At 38.2% G+C, this 19285-nt stretch overlaps 1 protein-coding gene across 3 annotated transcripts in view; it reads right to left on the minus strand.

Moving 5' to 3' along the window:
- Window positions 1-19285, minus strand: part of GALNTL6 (polypeptide N-acetylgalactosaminyltransferase like 6) — a 1150777-nt gene that overhangs the window by 666641 nt on the left and 464851 nt on the right. For 2 of the 3 annotated variants that reach the window (XR_009564434.1, XM_030879235.2), the window contains exon 3: window positions 524-662. The exons of the other annotated variant lie outside the window; for it this stretch is intronic. Coding sequence is in view for 1 of the 2 variants with exons in the window: in XM_030879235.2 (XP_030735095.1) it covers window positions 524-662 (139 nt within the window). In the remaining variant the exon portion in view is untranslated. The remainder of the gene's footprint in view (window positions 1-523; window positions 663-19285) is intronic. 3 annotated transcript variants of the gene reach the window in all.

Raw genomic sequence — 19285 nt, forward strand, 5'->3', positions numbered from 1 at the left:
GAGATCATACCGCCAACTTAATTATGAAGATAGATATTAAGTTTTTGAGAGTCGACAGTGACTCTTTTGGAATTTTAAAGGTTATTTCAATTTAAATAAAAAGTATTTAAGATTATGTTGGTTAGTTATTTTATATATAGTAGTGTATATATCCCAAAATCCTAATTTATCCGCCCCCCCACCTTTCCCCTTTGGTAACCATTAAGTTTCTTTAGGGAAAAGAATCTGAAAAAGAATACACACACACACACACACACACACACACACTATATACATATATACACATACATATAACTGAATCACTTTGCTGTACATCTGAAACTAACACAACATTGTAAATCAACTATACTTCAATAAAAAAACAAAAACCAAAATATATATATGATTATAGAGTATAAACAGCTTCTATAAAATTAATAGGGCAAAGGTTTTCACTGTGTATCTCACCATGATATACATCAAACATATGAATCAAAAGAGACAAAAGAAAAACCGCTCTGCACAGAGGTGAGCTGACACTCACTTTGCGTGGCGGATATCTGGCAGGGACCTCTCTAGAGCAATGTTGTTGCTGACAAAAATATTGAAACCATTTTCCCTGTAAGCTGACTCATCGTGGTCCTCTTCAGTGAGGGGGTAAGGTTTCCCATGTTCACCTTTCCCTAGCAGGAGAAGAGAAAAAGGGATTACTGTCTGCGTCAAAACCATTTCATCTTCTAGAACAGATAATAAGACATGAATGCGTGTGTTTCTTTAGTTGCCTGTTACTATGCTCCAAAAACAGCTCTAGCAGCAAGATTTTATTATATTATTTTATTTCATTTAGAGAGACACTCATGATAAAAAGCAAGCGACACGGAAGTAAAAAGTATAATCTTATCTCTCAGAGAAAACCACTGCTAAGAGTTTACGTGTATGTTTGCTAACATCTGTATACAGATTCTAATATACATACTGCCTTATAATTTGACTTTCTCCAACATAACTGTATAAAAGCCATCACTTCACTGAGTTCTGCTAGTTGATATTATTTCATTGCATCCCAATTTACACTATGCTGCTGAAGATATATTTTAAAATTATTTCCAATTTTACATATTACAAACAACGTTAAAATAAACATATTTGCTTAATATTCCTAGTTAGGTATACTTGGAAGTGGTGGCGGGGTGTAAATTTTATTTTACAAATAAAATTGCCAGACTACCTTTAGAGTGAGTAGATAGTTTTCACACGTCCCCAGAAGCATTAGATACTATTTTGAAATTTACTGGTAAAAATATATATTAGTCACACACTTGCCTTCTCTTGACTAATAATAAAATTAATTTTCATACACTTATCATTTGTATTTCTTACATTGTAAAATGATTGTTCGGAGATTTTAAAAAACAGTTTAAGAACAATTTACATATTATGTTTGCTAAAGCTTTCTTAATTACGTACATTGTAAATATTTTGTAGGTTTCTTTTATTTAAATCTAATTTAAGGCTTCTGTTTTCTGGTTCTGCAGGTAAGGAGTTGGAAGTTTCCACTCTGTCTTGACAACCAGTACAAAGCTGAACAGACTGAAAAAACCAACAGCTCTTCTTGGATCCAGAAGAGAGGACAGGACACGGGGCAACAGAGACAGACGGCGGAGTACAGGAGCTAAGGCTTACCAGAGTAGGGGCTCATGAGTACAAACACCAGGAACCAGTGCCAGGGTAGGAAAACCTGACTATAATTGACAAATTGCTGGGAGCTCTGAGCAGACAAGTCGGAGAAGTAAAAACCTTCTGGAAGACCCAGTCATAGAGAGGCTCCAATTTTATTGAGATTTATCTCCAGGAGCTCAACCAAGTTCCCAGAGTAAGTACTGAAGAAAAATTCTCTTGAGCTCCTGGCAGGAGGAGGAGAGAAGGAACCATTGTGAAATATGTCAGAGCACCCTGGTGTTCTCAGTAAGGCCTGCCCTCAGGGGAAACTAGTTAACCAGAGCCCCACCTGCTCTGGTGTACCCTGTAGAGCCGAACTGACCCAAGAGAAGGGAAATTCCTGACTCTAGCCGACTCTAACCATTCTGCCCAGGTGCGGAGAAAAATCCTGAGAAACTGCTGAAAAATTCACAGTTCAGAAGCCCAGGGTCAGCAGAAGTCTGACGTCTAATCACGAAACTGTGGGCACTGCCCTCCCACCACACCTCTACACCACATCATGAAAGGCTTATTTCCAGAAATTTCTTTCATCTGGTTCATCATGTCCAGCTATCAAGGAAAAAATCACAAGGCATGCCAAAAGGCAAAATCACAACTCGAAGAGACGGGAGAGATGGAGAAAGCATCAGAAACAGACACAGCAGGGATGTAAGAATTATCAGACTGGGAATTTTAAATAACTCTGGTTAATATACTAAGGGTCCTAACAGAAGAGTAGAGAACGTGCAAGAACAGATGGGCAAGGTCAGCAGGGAGATGGAAATCCTAAAAAAGAACCAAAAATAGATGATAAAAAAACACCTTAAAAGAAATGAAGAATACTTCTGATGGGTTTATGAGTAGAAGTGGATACAGATGAGCAAAGATTCTCAGAGCCAGAGGATTTATCCATAGAATCTTCAAAATTCAAAGAGCAAATAGAACAAAAACTTAAGAAAGTAGAGCGGAATATCCAAGGGCATGGGATAACTACAAAAGATGTAACATATACATAATGGGAACAACAGAAGGAGAAGAGAGGAAGGAACAGACTATTTGAAAAAACATTGACAGAAAAATTTCCCCAAATGAGGAAACCACAAATCCAAGGCCCCAAACCACAGATCCAAGAAGCTCAGAGAACACAATGCAGGACAAATTACCAAAACACTACACAGAGGCATATCATTTTCAAACGATAGAAAATCAAAGATAAAGAAAAAAATCTCAAAAGAAAACAGAGGAAAAACTCCTTACCTACAGAGGAACAAAGATAAGAATTATATCCAACTTCTCTTCAGAAGCCATGTAAGCAAGAAGAGAGTGGAGTGAAAGAGTTAAAGAATTGAGAGAAAAAACCTCCCCATGTAGAACTCCATACCCTGTGAAACTAACCTGCAAAACTGAAGGAGAAGTAAGGTCATCTCAGACAAACAAAAATTGACGGAATTTGTTCCTATTAGACCTGCCTTGTGAGAAATGTTTTAAAAAAAGTTCTTTAAAAAGAAGTAAATGATATAGGTCAGAAACCTGGATCTACATAAAGGAAGAGCACTGAAGGAAGCATAAGGGAAGATAAAATAAAAACTAACACCCTGAGAGAGGACCTTCAAGATGGCAGAAGAGTAAGAGTGGAGATACCTTCCTCCTCACAGATACACCAGAAATACATCTACACGTGGAACAGCTCCTACAGAACACCTACTGGACGCTGGCAGAAGACCTCAGAACTCCCAAAAGGCAAGAAACTCCCCACGTACCTGGGCAGGGCAAAAGAAAAAAGAATAAACAGAGACAAAAGAATAGGGACGGTACCTGCACCAGTGGGAGGGAGCTGTGAGGGAGGAAACGCTTCCACACACTAGGAAGCCCCTTTGCGGGCAGAGACTGCGGGTGCAGAGGGGGAAGCTTCAGAGCTGCTGAGGAGAGCACAGCAACAGGGATGCAGAGGGCAAAGCACAGAGAATCCCGCAGAGGATCAGGGCCGACCAGCACTCACCACCCCGAGACGCTTGCCTGCTCACCCGCCAGGGCGGGCGGTGCTGGGAGCTGAGGCTCGGGCTTTGGTCGGAGCGCAGGAAGAGGACTGGGGTTGGCGGCGTGAACACAGCCTGAAGGGGCTAGTGCACCACAGCTAGCCGGGAGGGAGTCCGGGAAAATGTCTGGACCTGCCGAAGAGGCAAGAGACCACTGTTTCAGGGTGCACGAGGAGAGGGGATTCAGAGCACCACCTGAATGAGCTCCAGAGATGGGTGTGAGCCGCGGCGAAAAGCGCGGACCCCAGAGACGGGCATGAGATGCTAAGGCTGCTGCTGCCGCCACCAAGAAGCCTGTGTGCGAGCACAGGTCACTAACCACACCTCCCCTCCCAGGAGCCTGTGCAGCCCGCCACTGCCAGGGTCCTGTGATCCAGGGACAACTTTCCCGGGAGAACACACAGTGCACCTCAGGCTGGTGCAACATCATGCTGGCCTCTGCCGCCGCAGGCTCACCCAGTGATCCGTACCCCTCCCTCCCCCTGGCCTCAGTGAGCCAGAGCCTCGTAATCAGCTGCTCCTTTAACCCCGTCCTGTATGAGTGAAGAACAGACACCCTTAGGTGACCCACACACAGAGGTGGGGCAAAACCCAAAGCTGAACCCCAGGAGCTGTGTGAACAAAGAAGAGAAAGGGAAACCTCTCCCAGCAGCCTCAGGAGCAGCAGATTAAATCGCCACAGTCAACTTGATGTACCCTGCATCTGTGGAATACCTGAATAGACAACGAAGCATCCCAAAATTGAGGGGGTGGACTTTGGGAGCAACTGGGAGTAGACTGGGGGTTTGCTTTCTGCATCTAATTTGTTTCTGGTTTTATGTTTATCTTAGTTTACTTTTTAATGCTGGTTATCACTGCTGGATTTGTTTATTGGTGTGGTTGCTCTCTTCATTTTTTTAATTACTTTTTTAAACTTTATTTTAATACTTTTTTATTTTAATAACTTTTTAATTTAATTTTATTTTTATTCCTCCTTGCTTTTTTTTTCTCCCTTTTCTTCGGAGCTGTGTGGCTGACAGGGTCTTGATACTCTGGCCGTGTGTCAGGCCTGAGCCTCTGAGGTGGGAGAACCGAGTTCACAACACTGGACAACCAGAGACCTCCTGACTCCATGTAATATCAATCGGTGAGAGCTCTCCCAGAGATCTCCATCTCAATGCTAACACCCAGCTCCAATCAATGACCAGGAAGCTCCAGTGCTGGACACCACATGCCAAACAACTAGCAATATAGGAACACAACCCCACCCATTAGCAGACAGGCTGCCTAAAATCATACTAAGTTCACAGACATCCCAAAAAAACACCACCAGACGTGGTCCTTCCCACCAGAAAGACAAAATCCAGCCTCATCCACCAGAAAAAAGGCACCAGTCCCCTCCACCAGGAAGCCTGCACAACCCACTGAACCAACCATACACACTGTGGGTGGACATCAAAAACAATGGGACTATGAACCTGCAGCCTGCAAAAAGGAAACCCCCCAAACAGTAAGTTAAGCAAAATGAGAAGACAGAGAAACACACAGCAGATGAAGGAGCAAGGTAAAAACCCACCAGACCTAACAAATGAAGAGGAAATAGGCAGTCTACCTGAAAAAGAATTCAGAGTAATGATAGTAAAGATGATCCAAAATCTCGTAAACAGAATGGAGAAAATACAAGAAACGTTTAACAAGGACCTAGAAGAACTAAAGAGCAAACAAACAATGATGTAAAATGCAATAAATGAAATTTAAAATCCTCTAGAAGGAATCAATAACATAATAACTGAGGCAGAAGAACAGATAAGTGACCTGGAAGATAAAATAGTGGAAATAACTACTACAGAGCACAATAAAGAAAAAAAGAATGAAAAGAATTGAGGACAGTCGCAGAGACCTCTGGGACAACATTAATTGCACCAACATTCAAATTATAAGGGTCCCAGAAGAAGAAGAGAAAAAGAAAGGGACTGAGAAAGTATTTGAAGAGATTATAGTTGAAAACTTCCCTAATATGGGAAACAAAATACTCTATCAACTCCAGGAAGCACAGAGTGCCATACAGGATAAATCCAAGGAGAAACATGCCAAGACACATATTAATCAAACTGTCAAAAATTAAATACAAAGAAAAAATATTAAAAGCAGCAAGGGAAAAACAACAAATAACACATAAGGGAATCCCCATGAGGTTAACAGCTGATCTTTCAGCAGAAACTCTGCAAGCCAGAAGGGAGTGGCAGGACGTATTTAAAATGATAAAAGGGAAAAACCTACAACCAAGATTACTCCACCCAGCAAGGATCTCATTCAGTTTTGACAGAGAAATTAAAACCTTTACAGACAAGCAAAAGGTAAGACAATTTGGCACCACCAAACTAGCTTTAAAAGAAATGCTAAAGGAACTTCTCTAGGCAGGAAACACAAGAGAAGGAAAAGATCTACAATAATAAACCCAAAACAATTAAGAAAATGGTAACGAGAACATACATATCAATACTTACTTAAATGTAAATGGATTAAATGCTCCAACCAAAAGACAGAGACTGGCTGAATGGATACAAAAACAAGACCTGTATACAAGCTGTCTACAAGAGACCCACTTCAGATCTAGGGACACATACAGACTGAGGGTGAGGGGATGGGAAAAGATATTCCATGCAAATGGAAATCAAAAGAAAGCTGGAGTAGTAATTCTCTTATCAGACAAAATAGACTTTAAAATAAAGAATGTTACAAGATACAAAGAAGGACACTACATAATGATCAAGGGATCAATCCAAGAAGATATAACAATTGTAAATATTTATGCACCCAATATAGAAGCACCTCAGTACATAAGGCAAATGCTAGCAGCCATAAAAGGGGAAATCGACAGGAACACAATAATAGTAGGGGACTTTAACACCCCACTTTCACCAATGGATAGATCATCCAAAATGAAAATAAATAAGGAAACACAAGCTTTAAATGACACATTAAACAAGATGGACTTAATTGATATTTATAGGACATTCCATCCAAAAACAACAGAATACACTTTCTTCTCAAGTGCTCGTGGAACATTCTCCATGATAGATCATATCTTGGGTCACAAATCAAGCTTTCGTAAATTTAAGAAAATTGAAATCTCATAAACCACCTAAACTTACACCTAAAGCAATTAGAGATAGAAGAACAAAAAACTGCCCCAAAGTTAGCCAAAGGAAACAAATCATAAAGATCAGAGCAGAAGTAAATGAAAAAGAAGTGAAGGCAACAATAGCAAAGATTAATAAAACTAAATACTGGTTCTTTGAGAAGAAAAAATTGACACACCATTAGCCAGACTCATCAAGAAAAAAAGGCAGAAGAGTCAAATCAACAGAATTAGAATTGAAAAAGGAAAAGTAACAACTGATACTGCAGAAATACAAAGGATCATGAGAGATTACTATAAGCAACTATATGCCAATAATCTGGACAAATGGAAGAAATGGACAAATTCTTAGAAAAGCATAACCTTCTGAGAATGACCAGGAAGTAATAGAAAATATAAACAGATCAATCACAAGCACTGAAATTGAAACTGTGATTAAAAATGTTCAAAGAAACAAAAGCCCAGGATCAGATGGCTTCACAGGTGAATTTTATGAAACATTTAGAGAAGAGCTAACACCTATCCTTCTCAAACTCTTCCAAAACACAGCAGAAGGAAGAACACTCCCAAACTCATTCTACGAGGCCACCATCACCCTGATACCAAACCAGGCAAAGATGTCACAAAGAAAGAAAACTACAGGCCAATATCACAGATGAACATAGATGCAAAAATCCTCAACAAAGTACTAGCAAACAGAATCCAACAGCACATTAACAGGATCATACATCATGATCAAGTGGGGTTTACCCCAGGGATGCAAGGATTCTTCAATATATGCAAATCAATCAATGTGATAAACCATATTAACAAATTGAAGGAGAAAAACCATATGATCATCTCAATAGATGTAGAAAAAGCTTTCGACACGATTCAACACCCATTTATGATAAAAACTCTCCCAAAAGTAGGCACAGATGGAACTTACCTCAACATAATAGAGGTCATATATGACAAACCCACAGCCAACATCGTTCTCAATGGTGAAAAACTGAAACCATTTTCACTAAGATCAGGAACAAGACAAGGTTACCCTCTCTCACCATTATTATTCAACATAGTTTTGGAATTTTTAGCCACAGCAATCAGAGAAGAGAAAGAAATAAAAGGAATCCAAATTGGAAAAGAAGAAGTAAAAGTGTCACTGTTTGCAGATGACATGATACTATACATAGAGAATCCTAAAGATGCTACCAGAAAACTACTAGAGCTAATCAATGAATTTGGTAAAGTCGCAGGATACAAAATTAATGCACAGAAATCTCTTGCATTCCTATACACTAATGATGAAAAATCTGAAAGAGAAACTAAAGAAACACTCCCATTTACCACTGCAACAAAAAGAACAAAATACCTAGGAATAAACCTACCTAAGGAGACAGAAGACCTGTATGCAGAAAACTATAAGACACTGATGAAATAAATCAAAGATTACACAAACAGATGGAAAAATATACCGTATTCTTGGACTGGAAGAATAACACAGTGAAAATGCCTATACTACCCAAAGCAATCTACAGGTTCAATGCAATCCCTGTCACACTACCAATGGCATTTTTCATAGAAAGAGAACAAAAAATTTCACAATTTGTATGGAAACAGAAAGAACCTGAACAGCCAAAGAAATCTTGAGAAAGAAAAATAGAGCTGGAGAAATCAGCCTCCCTGGCTTCAGACTATATTACAAAGCTACAGTAATCAAAACAGTATGCTACTGGCACAAAAAAAGAAATATAGATCAATGGAACAGGATAGAAAGCCCAGAGATAAACCCATGCACATATGGTCACCTTATCTTTGAAAAAGGAGGCAAGAATGTACAGTGGAGAAAAGACAGCCTCTTCAACTAGTGATGCTGGGAAAACTGGACAGTTACATGTAAAAGAATGAAATTAGAACACTCCCTAACACCATACATAAAAATGAACTCAAAATGGATTAAAGACCTAAATGTAAGGCCAGACACTTTAAAACTCTTAGAGGAAAACATAGGCCGAACAGACTACGACATAAATCACAGCAAGATCCTTTTTGACCCACCTCCTAGAGAAATGGAAATAAAAGCAAAAATAAACAAATGGGACCTAATGAAACTTAAAAGCTTTTGCACAGCAAAGGGAACCAGAAACAAGATGAAAAGACAACCCTTAGAATGGGAGCAAATATTTGCAAACGAAGCAACAGACAAAGGATTAATCTCCAAAATATATTAGCAGCTCATGCAGCTCAGTATCAAAAACACAAACAACCCAATCCAAAAATAGGCAGAAGACCTAAACAGACATTTCTCTAAAGAAGATATACGGACTGCCAACAAACACATGAAAGGATGCTCAACATCACTAATCATTAGAGAAATGCAAATCAAAACTACAGTGAGGTATCACCTCACACCGGTCAGAATGGCCATCATCAAAAAATCTACAAATAATAAATGCTGGAGAGGGTGTGGAGAAAAGGGAACCCTCTTGCACTGTTGGTGGGAATGTAAAGTGATACAGCCACTATGGAGAACAGTATGGAGGTTCCTTAAAAAACTAAAAATACAACTACCATATGACCCAGCAATCCCACTACTGGGCATATACCCTGAGAAAACCATAATTCAAAGAGAGTCATGTACCGCTATGTTCATTGCAGCACTATTTACCCTAGCCAGGACATGGAAGTAACCTAAGCGTCCATCGACAGGTGAATGGATAAAGAAGATGTGGCACATACATACAATGGAATATTACTCAGGCATAAAAGGAAATGAAATTGAGTTATTTGTAGTGAGGTGGATGGACCCAGAGTCTGTCATACAGAGTGAAGTAAGTCAGAAAGAGAAAAACAAATACCGTATGCTAACACATATATATGGAATCTAATAAAAAAGGTTTCTGAAGAACCTAGGGGCAGGACAGGAATAAAGACGCCGAAGTAGAGAATGAAGTTGAGGACATGGGGAGGGAAAAGGTTTAGCTGGGACGAAGTGAGAGAGTGGCATGGACATATATACACTACCAAATGTAAAATAGATAGCTAGTGGGAAGCAGCCAGCCGCATAGCACAGGGAGACCAGCTTGCTGCCTTGTGACAACCTAGATTGGGTGGGATAGGGAAGGTGGGCAGAGATGCAAGAGGGAGGGGATTGGGGATACATGTATACGTATAGCTGATTCACTTTGTTATACAGCAGAAACTAACACACCATTGTAAAGCAATTATACTCCAATAAAGATGTTAGAAAAAAAATTAATGTTCTTATTTCAAAAAGAAAAACTAACACTTTTAATTTTTCTTATTCTTAATATATCAGTTTATTCAATGTATAAAATCAACAAGGTAATAGATTATATATGCTTATGTATTATATTATTTCTCTATATATTACATATATACAGTCATGTATGCTTATGTAGTATTTGTGTATATATATTTTATATATATATACATGTACACACACTCATGTATGCTTATAAAAAAGTGGAATGGATGAAAGCAATGACAGATGAGATAGGAGGAAGGAATTACTATTTAGGATCATTTTGTTATTTTAAGGTACTCACACTACCTGTGAAGTGCTATAGCGTTATTTAAAAATAGATTTGGATTAGCTGTAAATGCATATTGCAAACTCTAGGGCAACCACTACAAAAAAGTAAAAAAAAAAAAGCGTAACTGATATGCTAAGACGTGGAGAAAAACAAAATCATATAAAAACCTCAGTTTAATGCACAAAAGACAAAAAAAAAGTGGAAGATAGACATGGAACAAGGATGACAAATAGAAAACAGTAATGAATAAGGTAGAGATTAATCAAAACTATATAAATAATCACTTTGAATGTCAATGGCCTAATTGCACCAATTAAAAGAGACTTAGAGTGGATCAAAATAAATCTAAGATAAGATTTTTTCCACCCAGATTATTTTACTTTTTTTAATAGTTTCTTATTATGCATTATATTTGTAAGTAAACCCTTTCCTACTCCACTATTATTTTTAAAATTCATTCATGAATTCAGAGTTTTACTAACATTTTGTTTTGTTTTATTCATTAAAATTTTTGAACCATCTGGAACATGTTCTGGTGTGAGAAGTGAGAAAAGAATCACCTTTATTTTTAAACACACAGGTGCTGTAGGAATGACATTTAATGAATAATTTGTCATTTTCTTTCCTGCTTTAAAATGCCACATACAAAAGTAAAAATAGAGTTACCATATGATCCAGCAATCCTACTCCTGGGCATATATCTAGAAAAGATGAAAACTCTAATTCAAAAAGATAGCCATCCCGATGTTCATAGCAGCACTGTTTATAACAGCCAAGACATGGAAGCAACCTAAATGCCCATCAGCAGATGAATGGATAAAGAAGATGTGGTACATATATAGAATGGAATATTACTCAGCCATAAAAAGAAATGAAATAATGCCATTTGAAGCAACATGGATGGCCCTAGAGGTTATCATACAAAATGAAGTTAGAAAAAGGCAAATATAAAATGATATCACTTATATGTAGAATCTAAAATATGACACAAATGAACTTATTTACAAAACAGACACAGACTCACAGATATAGAAAACAAATTTACGGTTACCAAAGTGGGAAAGAGGGTGGCGGAGGGATAAATTAGGAGTTTGGGAATAACACATACACACCACTGTATATAAAATAGATAAGCAACAAGGATTTACCGTATTGCATAGGGAACTATACTCAGTATCTTGCAATAACCTAGAGTGGAAAAGAATCTGAAAAATAATATATATATTTCAGTAATACCTCAAATAGAAGTGAAAACATTTTTTTTAAAAAAGCTTCTAGTTTCTGCCACAGTGGCATTAACCTCAGTAGAGCCCACAGTTAAGATCAAACAGCTAGGGACTGATAAGGAATTTTATGCTCGAGAACCAGACTAAAAATCTCTTCAATTTTAAGGGAGAGAAACAAACATTTTTAAGTGTTTCACTTTTGGCATCAAAAAAAAATCAATACTGAGTCTTGTCTGATTTTGTTTTGATTTCTTAGGAGAAAATGTCACTTGCTTTTACAAACTAAATGGTAAGTAAATGAGTCAGTGAGAAATTTCATTTGTATACCAGCTAATTCTTGAGCATCCACTAAGTACAAAGTACTATGTTAAAAAATTTTATATATATTTTTTGATGCAACACTGTGAAATGAACATAGTTTTACCCATGTTACATGTAAGTTAACAAAAGAGACACTGGTATTTTCAATAAACATTGCCACAATTAGCCATTAGCCATCTAACCTGAGGAAACTTTTTTTTTTAAATAAATTTATATATTTTATTTTATTTATTTTTGGCTGCATTGGGTCTTCGCTGCTGTGTGCAGGCTTTCTCTAGTTGTGCCGAGCGGGGGCTACTCTTTGTTGTGGTGCACCGGCTTCTCAGTGCGGTGGCTTCTCTTGTTGCGGAGCACAGGCTCTAGGCACGCGGGCTTCAGTACTTGTGGCTCGCGGGCTCTAGAGCGCAGGCTCAGCAGTTGTGGTGCACGGGCCCAGCCGCTCCACGGCATGTGGGATCCTCCCGGACCAGGGCTCGAACCCGTGTCCTAACCTGGAGAAACTTTTAAAAGATCTAAGTCTCTCTCCCATGAGTGGTCAAACTAGCTAGAAAAGGTCTTTTGATCTTATATATTCTTTGGTGTTAACTGGACTTATAGGCCACTCCGTAAATCCTATTCAATAACAAAAAAAATCACAGTGCATAATAGTCTTCACTTTCTTTAACAAATTTTTATTTTTAAATTTAAATGCCCTAAGTGAAATGTAGGCACACACCTGAGGCTTCTTTTCTGTAATTTTTTGGTAGCTATTTTTAATGGTGAACTTCTAGATTCGGCCCCTTTTAAGACTATAGGTAGGAAATGTTAAAGCTACACAAACACAGATGTTTGAGTTTTCACTCAAACATCTGTCAGTCAAAGGGAAATTCATTTTCTTTGTATAACAATGTGGTCTTCAGATGATACACCTCAGGTGGCAAGGCTTTTCCAGTGAATGAGTGACTCTTTAGAGCTTTAAAGCAAAGCTTGTGGGTCACCAGGAAGGGCTTTCTAGAGACTTCTTCACGGCAGTTGTGAGGAAAAGTTTTAAAATTTTCTGTTCTCACGCACAGTCAGCAGTTTTTACTGCAAATGCTATCAACTCATCTTAAGTGTTAATATGCAGATCCTCAGGGTCTATGACATCTCACGTGGTTTGACATTTCTTTTGTAAAACAACAGAACAAAGGAAACAGCTCCAATCAAAAAGCGTATGTTGAAAAATGACATTATTCAAAGGTCTTTAATTTATTAGTCTACAGATTTACCTATTTATCTTTAAAAAAACTCTAATGTACCTTACTGTTATCACTGTAAATTCAGATTCCTTTACTTTAAATTAAAAAACAGTGCATTATCTGCTGTGTTTAAAATAGTATAAAAGGTATAAAAATGAGGTATTTTAAAGAATAAAAATATAAAAGTTAAATACTATATATAAATGTACAGGTATTAAGCAGAAAGTTTCTAAGTCTTCCAAATATGTCTCTGATCCTATGTTATTCAAGGCATAGAGTAGAAGTTAACATGGAGATTCCATTAAATTTCTCATAGTGCACCTGGTATTTATCCTCCAGATTAAGTGACATTTTATTCAGTCTGGCTGTCTCCTAGATTGGTATGACTATCATTTTTTTAATGTTTATCTACAATATGCACCTCTGGGTAGGAGAAGTGAAAATGAGTATGGTATGACTCCAGGCCTGAAAAAGCTAGAAATAGATTCTGATTAGGAAGACACAGGGTGCTATAGATAACATTTGTGTCCCTGAAAAATGCATATTGAATTCTAACTCCCAATGGGAGAGCATTTGGAGGTGGGGACTTTGGGAGGTGATTAGGCCATGAGGGATTAGGACTCAGAAATGGGATTAGTGCCCTTATAGAAGGGACCTCAGAGACCCTCGTCCCTCCCACCAAGTGAGGACACGTGAGGAGACACGTCTTCTGGTCTATGAACCAGGAAGTGGGCCTCACCAGACACTGAATTTGCTAGTGCCTTGATCTTGGACTTGAAAAGCTCCAGAACTGTAAGGAAAAAGATTTCTCCTGTTCATAGGCCACCCAGCTATTTTATTATAGCAGCCCAGACGGACTAAGACATGACAACCCTATAAAAATGTTGTTACGGGGCCTCCCTGGTGGCGTAGTGGTTGAGAGTCCGCCTGCCAATGCAGGGGACACGGGTTCGTGCCCTGGTCCGGGAAGATCCCACATGCCGCGGAGCGGCTGGGCCCGTGACGCATGGCCGCTGAGCCTGCGCGTCCGGAGCCTGTGCTCCGCAACGGGAGAGGCCACAACAGTGAGAGGCCCGCGTACTGCAAAAAGAAAAAAAAAAAAATGTTGTTATGGAAGGAAATGGATCCATGGAATCTAGAAAAATGGCACAGATGAACCTATTTGCAAAGCAGAAATAGAGACACAGATGTAGAGAACAGATGTATGCACACGAAGGGGGGAAGGGGTGGTGGTGGGAGGAATTGGGAGATTGGGATTGACATATATACACTACTATGTATAAAATAACTAATGAGAACCTACTGTATAGCGCAGGTAACTCTACTCAAGGCTCTGTGCTGACCTAAATGGGAAGGGAATCCAAAAAGGAGGGGATATATGTATACGTATAGCTGATTCACTTTGCTGTACAGCAGAAACTAGCACAACATTATAAAGCAACTGTACTCCCAATTAAAAAAAAAAAAAGAAATGGAGTATTTGTGGACGAGAACTAACTGCACAATAAATCCTGCAAGAGTTTCAGGACTGTGGCAAACTGAGGAACATTATATGGCTTAGAAACTCCAACTAGAAAAAGTGAGTTTTCAACTCAAACTTGAAGGAGAGTTCAAGTTTAATTTCAAAGGTCTGGGGCTGGGGACACTGCATAAGAAAAAACTGAGGTGAATGAACTTGTACAGATAAGAATTTTGAAATATGCTATTTAAAAAATAATAAAACTATCTCAGTAGATCAAGATCTCATGAAATGGTATATTGAGAGATAAAGCAGGTTTCTGTCAGAGGAAGAAAAATTCCAGGGACAGACAACTTAAGGTATTTAAACTTCTCCTTAGAAATAACTGAGTATAAAAATAACATAAGGAGGGGCTTTCCTGGTGGCGCAGTGGAGAGTCCGCCTGCCTTTGCAGGGGACACGGGTTCGTGCCCCAGTCCGGGAAGATACTGCATGCTGTGGAGCGGCTGGGCCCGTGAGCCATGGCCGCTGAGCCTGCGCTCCGCAACGGAAGAGGCTGCAGCAGTGAGAGGCCCGCATAACGCAAAAAAGAAAAAAAAAAGAATAACATACGGAAATCCCTGTTTTAACATTTTTCCTGAAGGTTCTTGAAGATAAGCAATTGGAACACTCAAGAATCTCTATAGTCAGGCCTGTGCTCAAATATAATTGTCTTGGAGAGATTTTTCATAAATAATCCATCTTAAACCAGCATTCACAGCACTCCATGCCCTCTCTAGTTCCCAAATCTGTTTTTATTTTTTACTATATAGTGCTTGCTATTCTACATTTATGTTTTTACCTGTTAATCAACAATTTCCGCATCAGGATAGAAGCTTCATGAAAGCAAGGCCTTTCTCTGTGCCCCATAATATCCCCAGAACCTAGAAGAGTGCCTGCCACATAGAAGATAACTCAAATATTTTGTGAGCCACACACAAATAAGGAACTGATACAACTGGGTTTGTTACCTAATGGAAACAAATATACTAATTTATTTATTCAAAACCACATGTTAAGCACCTACTCTGAGCCAGGGCCTGGGGATTAAATGATGAACATCAGAGTTATTACCTTTGATATTATGTTTAAGAGAAAAAAGTAAAATCAGACCACTGTGATTAACATAGAAATGTGATAAGCTATGCGGTCCTTGAGCGATGGACCATGTCTTGCTATCGATGGGTCAGGAAGTCTTAGCGCAGTACTGATCACAGGGCTTGCCCCCCAGAGTTCCTGTGAGATGAATAAATGGGGAAATAAATGAACGCACTTAATTAATTAACACAGGAGGAGGACAGAGAATGTCTCTCAATGATATGGGACCTTCCAGGAGATGTAGGGAAGCCATAGGGTAAGCAGGCAGAAGTGTCACAGGCATGGGTCAGAGAGGAGAGTATAAAGTGTGATTGGGAATTCCATCTATGGTTTGGTATGGCTTGAGTGAGAGGCATGGCTGGAAAGGCAGTAAATTATTGGTTTTGCATTATTCTGAAAATGGTAAAAGTCCTAATTAAAGTGAAGTGTAGTAAGTCAATAATCTGTACTGGAATCTCTAGGGTAAACAGCTGAGAACCACGTAAGAATGTATAACACAAAACCTAACAAAGGGAAAACATAAAAATAATAATAAAATGCACTATTTATGTAACAGAAGATCCCAGAACCTATTCATCTTAGAATGTTTCTGCGCTTTGACCAACATCTCCCCATTTCCCTCAGCCCCCAGCCTGTGGTAATCACAACTCCACCTTGTTTCTAAGAGCTAAGCATTTTTAGATCCATATATAAGTGATATCATAGAGTACTTTTTAGATTCATATATAAATGATACCATAGGGTACTTGCCTTTCTCTGCCTGACTTATTTTGCTTAGCATATACAACGGGTTATCCTTCACTCATGAAAAAGAAGGCAATCCTTCTATTAGTGACATGGACAGATCTTGAGGGCATTATATTAAAAAAAATTGAAAAATCCAGGCCCACATGGATTTCCTGATTTATTTTTCCAAATATCAAAGTGAGAAGCAGTACCATCTTGACATAGCTATCTTAGAAAATAGAGAAATTCCTTTCAGGATACCAGCATAAGCTTGATATCAAAAACAGGTAAGGGCATTACAGGAAAGGAATATATCAGACCTATCTCTCAGGAGTATAGATTAAAAAAAAAAACTCAACAAAAGATTAGCAAAATGAATCTACATTTTAAAAGATAGTATATGATGCCCTACTGGGATTTATTCCAGAAATGCAATGTTGACTTAATATTCAAAATCAATCAATATAACTCACATTGAGGAATAGGTCATCTTATTATCTCAATAGTCACAAAAAATCATTTGATAAAACTCAACCATAATGGAAATTTTCAGTAACCTAGGAATAGAAGGGAATTTTTAAAAAATATGACAAAGGGTATCCACAATAAAAATGTGGCAAACATTATACATCATTGGTGAAATAGTGAACACTTTCCCCCCTAAGGTTGGAAACACAACAGTGATATCAAGTGTTACTACTTCTACTCAATCCATGCCCTTGATCCTCTCTATCTGGGCCAATCAACTGAAATAAGCCATGAAGAAGAAATAAAAGCTGTAAAGATTGTAAAGGAAGAATAAAAACAATTTTTTTTTTTTTTTTTTTTTTTGCCATGTGGCATGCAGGATCTTAGTTCCCTGACCAGGGATCGAACCTGGGTACTGGGAGCACGGAGTCTAGGCCACTGGACCACAGGGAAGTCTCAAAACAAATTTATTTTAAATGACATGAATGTGTACAAAAAACTGACAAAATTGAAAAACTATGAAAATTGATGCTAATTTGTCAAGGTTTTTACTGATAAAGATCAATATAAAATCAACTCTATGTACTAGCAACAAATTTGAAATAAAATTTTTAAAATAGCTTTTCAAGTAGCATGAAAATATCAACTATTTAGGAATAAACCTAACAAAATATGTACAAGGCTGCTCTCCATACTGTAAATACAAGAAACATTGTTGAAAGAAGTTAATGAATAACTAAATAATTGGAGGGATATATCATGATCTTGGATTGGAAGAAGTGTTTCTAAGTTGTCAGTTCTCCAGGAACTGATCGTTTATTTGCCTACAACGTAATCCAAATTGAAATCTCAGGACTGCTTCCTCTGGAGTGGTGGGGGGCTCAGTGTGCTTGTGATTGGGGTGTTCTGTGTAGTGCAATGAGGAGCTGAATTAAACATGTATTTGGAAATAAAAAATACCTAGGATACTCACCACAGTATTAATGAAGGAGGACATAGCTGAAGAAAATTAAACTAATACACATGTGGTTACAGGATAAACCAATACTAATCTGGTTACATAAAACAATAATGTGATCTATAGTAATAATAACCATTCATTACTGATAATAATATTACATCTCCATTGTCTGATTATGGAAACATTTTTAAGAAGAATAGTTGTCTAATATGTCTAAGATCTAGAGATATGGGTATTTTTTACATTAACAACCTTATATATGTTTTGATTTCGCCTATAAGGAGTTAAATAGCAAGAAGTATTTATATTCACTCTGAGCAGAGATCTTTGACGTGGAGATAGAATAACTCTATGTACACGAATTGATGTTGTTGGTAAGAATTTGTTGTGAATGAAATTAAGGATTCTCTATGTTTAAAATCAGCATGTTTGTATAGAAATCTTAGTGTTCTATCAGTTTTCAGCTTTCATGTGTGCTCGGGGAAAGGTTTTATCGTCTAATTGTGTAGTTATTCTTCAAATTGTCATAAAAAGCTTCACTGTCTGCAGACAATGCAGGACCAAATCATGTTAAGAAATATTTTGCCTCCCAATCATTTAAAAGTGTATTTTTACGGCTGAGTAACATTCCATTGTATATATGTGCCACATCTTCTTTATCCATTCATCTGTTGATGGACACTTAGGTTGCTTCCAAGTCCTGGCTATTGTAAATAGAGCTGCAGTGAACACTGTGGGACATGACTCTTTTAGAATTATGGTTTTCTCAGGGTATATGCCCAGTAGTGGGATTGCTGGGTCATATCGTAATTCTATCTTTAGTTTTTTAAGGAACCTCCATACTGTTCTCCACAGTGGCTGTATCAATTTACATTCCCACCAACAGTGCAAGAGGGTTCCCTTTTCTCCACACCCTCTCCAGAATTTATTGTTTCTAGATTTTTTGATGATGGCCATTCTGATCGGTGTGAGATGACATCTCATTGTAGTTTTGATTTGCATTTCTCTAATGATTAGTGATGTTGAGCATCCTTTCATGTGTTTGTTGGCCATCTGTATGTCTTCTTTGGAGAAAAGTCTATGTAGGTCTTCTGCCCATTTTTGGATTGGGTTTTTTTTTGACATTGAGCTGCACGAGCTGCTTGTAAATTTTGGAGATTAATCCAAAGGTAAAATAGATAGCTGGTGGGACGCAGCCACATAGCACAGGGAGATCAGCTTGCTGCTTTGTGACCACCTAGAGGGGTGGGATAGGGAGGGTGGGAGGGAGACGCAAGAAGGAGGAGATATGGAGATATATGTATACATATAGCTGATTCACTTCGTTATACAGCAGAAACTAACACAACATTGTAAAGCAGTTATACTCCAATAAAGATGTTAAAAAAAAGTGTATT

This window comes from Globicephala melas, chromosome 6 (assembly GCF_963455315.2).
Source record: "Globicephala melas chromosome 6, mGloMel1.2, whole genome shotgun sequence".
Taxonomy (NCBI): Eukaryota; Metazoa; Chordata; class Mammalia; order Artiodactyla; family Delphinidae; genus Globicephala; species Globicephala melas.